We start from the raw sequence: 2676 nt of genomic DNA on the forward strand, positions 1-2676 counted from the left end.
GAGACCCACACGCAGAAGCTGGAGAACACTGGGATGATGCCTATCAAGAAGGACATGGAGCTGACATGGGAGCGCCTGGAGGCCAGCCCCATGCAGCTGAAGATCAAGGACCTGGACTTCACTGATTTGGGGGAAGAAGAAGACTTTGATATCCTGGACACGGGGCCTATGGCCAATGGCTCCTTCCTCCCTCCCAGCATCGAAGCGACAAGCGCTGGAGCTCTCATGGTTCCCCCTCCACCTCCTCCGGTCCCTGGCTGCCCACCGCCTCCCCCTCCACCTCCTCCGGTCCCCGGCTGCCCACTGCCTCCACCTCCTGCGGTCCCCGGCTGCCCGCTTCCCCCAGGGCTGCCAGGCCCCTCAGCAACTGATGGCCCCTCCCAGGCCAAGAAGAAGAGGACAGTGAAGCTCTTCTGGAAGGAGCTGAAGCAGCTGGATGGCACTGTGGGGTCGGGCAGGTTCGGCCAGGCAACGCTCTGGGCGTCCCTGCAGAACGTTGAGGTCAACGCTGCCAAACTGGAGCATCTCTTTGAGTCACGGTCAAAGGAAGTGCCAACTTCAAAGGTACCAGCGGGCTGGCACCCATCAGCCAACAGGACTTGAGGGGTGGGAGGAAGGCTGTTAATTCCTGTGGGGACCCTAGGCATGCGCCCTCACCTCTACCCTATGCCAAGGTTGGGTACCCGCAGCCCAGAGGCTCGGTGGGGATGGTGATGGGCAAGCACGCAGGCTTGGCTCACCACCAGGTCCTTGATCGGCTCCCTATGTCCCTGGTGTTTTCATGAAGGTGAGCCCTTTGGCTGGCTGTCCCCACCCATCCTGTCCTCTTTGCAGAAGGCCACCGATGGGAAGAAGGTGGTGGTGGTGCTGGACCCCAAGAGGAGCAACGCCATCAACATTGGACTCACTGTGCTGCCACCCGTGCACATCATCAAGACGGCGGTGCTCAACTTTGATGAGTTTGCAGTCAGCAAGGAAGGGATTGAGGTGAGCATGAGAGAAGCTCAGCCTCTCTGAGGTCCTCATGCGGGTCGTATCCCCTGGCCAGGAGGCCTCCGTGCTATGATGCCTGCGCTGCCAGCCCTGGGGTGACGCGTCCCGTGGTGACACGTCTGGAGTCTGACGTCCCTCTTTGCCTGCTCTAGAAAATCCTCACCATGGTCCCTACCGAGGAGGAGAAGCAGAAGATCCAGGAGGCCCAGCTGGCCAACCCTGATGTGCCCTTGGGCTCTGCAGAGCAGTTCCTGCTCGCCCTGTCTTCCATCAGCGACCTCACGGCCAGGCTCCAGCTCTGGGCCTTCAAGCTGGACTACGAGAGCCTGGAGCAGGTACAGAGCCACGTACCCCGTCTGCCCTCCCCCCTCCCACCGCTGCAGGCCCCAGCAGTGCTGAGCCGTGCGTGTTCCCGGTGGGGACCAGCCATGTCCTGGTACAGGACATGCCATCCTGGCTGGGGACGGGCTGCAGGTCCTCAAGGCGGTTGACCACGAGGTGGTTGTCCTTGTGGGCAAGGGCGAACGCTGAAGCTCCCCAGGGAGAGGATGGCCAAGGGGTCTCAACTGCCTCTCTCCTCACCCAGGAGATTGCAGAGCCGCTTTTCGACCTGAAGGTGGGCATGGAGCAGCTGGCCAGGAATCACACCTTCAAGTGCATCCTGGCCACGCTGCTGGCCATGGGCAATTTCCTGAACGGTTCCCAGGTGAGGACTAGGGTGTGGAGGGATGTGGCCTGTCTTGAGTGCTGCAAGGGCAGGACCAGCCTTAGCGCACGAGTACCCAAGAGGGACGATGGGAAGCCTGGGATGGCGCCTGAGGCTGGGTGGTGCTGGTGGGTCTGCAGACTGGAGTTCTGCTGGAGGGGGGATGGAGAGGCCCTGCTGAATCCCTTGGGGTTTCAGAGCAGAGGCTTTGAGCTGGGCTACCTGGAGAAGGTCTCGGAAGTGAAGGACACGGTGCACCGGCAGTCCCTGCTCCACCATCTCTGCCAGATGGTGGTAGAGAAGTTCCCAGAAACCACTGACCTCTACTCGGAGATTGCCTCCATCACCCGCTCCGCCAAGGTGAGGCAAGGCAGGTGACACCCGTGGGTCCCATGGCTGCCCAGCTCCACCAGCGCAGCGAAGGGCTGACGTCTCGCTCTTCCAGGTTGACTTTGACGAGCTGGCCAACAGCCTGGTGCAGTTGGAGCGGAGGTGCAGGGCCTCCTGGGACAACCTGAAGGTGATTGCCAAGCACGAGACTAAGCCAGTGCTGAAGAGCAAGCTGACGGACTTCCTCAAGGACAGCACCCAGCGCATTGTCGTCTTGAAGGTGGTGCACAGGCGTGTCCTCAACAGGTTGGTGGCTTGAGGTCCTGGGGATGCCGCAGGAACCCTGCGGTCCCCTTGGTGGCCCGCCATGACCGACATCCCCACAGGTTTCACTCCTTCCTGCTGTACCTGGGGTACCCGGTGAGCGCGGCGCGGGACGTGAAGGTGACGCCCATCTGCAAGCTGCTGCGGGAGTTCGCCCTGGAGTACCGCACCTGCCGGGAGCGCATCCTGCAGCAGCAGAAGAAACGCGCCGCCCACCGCGAGCGCAACAAGACCCGAGGACGGCTCATCACCGAGGTACAGGGACGCTTGGCTGGCCGCCACCTCCAGGTGATGCCCCTCAGGTCCCCGAACGCCCGCCTCTT

The 2676-nt window shown here is 62.1% G+C and overlaps 1 protein-coding gene across 1 annotated transcript in view; it reads left to right on the forward strand.

Moving 5' to 3' along the window:
- Positions 1-6: 6 nt before the first annotated feature.
- Positions 7-2676, forward strand: part of FHOD1 (formin homology 2 domain containing 1) — a gene marked incomplete at its 5' end in the record, with an annotated part of 4120 nt that continues 1450 nt past the window's right edge. Inside the window, 7 exons of the mRNA XM_010294582.1 lie at positions 7-564; positions 835-987; positions 1146-1328; positions 1580-1699; positions 1898-2059; positions 2145-2335; positions 2416-2628. Of these exons, the coding sequence (XP_010292884.1) occupies positions 7-564; positions 835-987; positions 1146-1328; positions 1580-1699; positions 1898-2059; positions 2145-2335; positions 2416-2628 (1580 nt within the window). The remainder of the gene's footprint in view (positions 565-834; positions 988-1145; positions 1329-1579; positions 1700-1897; positions 2060-2144; positions 2336-2415; positions 2629-2676) is intronic.

Source organism: Phaethon lepturus, unplaced genomic scaffold, assembly GCF_000687285.1.
Source record: "Phaethon lepturus isolate BGI_N335 unplaced genomic scaffold, ASM68728v1 scaffold39179, whole genome shotgun sequence".
NCBI classification, from domain to species: Eukaryota; Metazoa; Chordata; class Aves; order Phaethontiformes; family Phaethontidae; genus Phaethon; species Phaethon lepturus.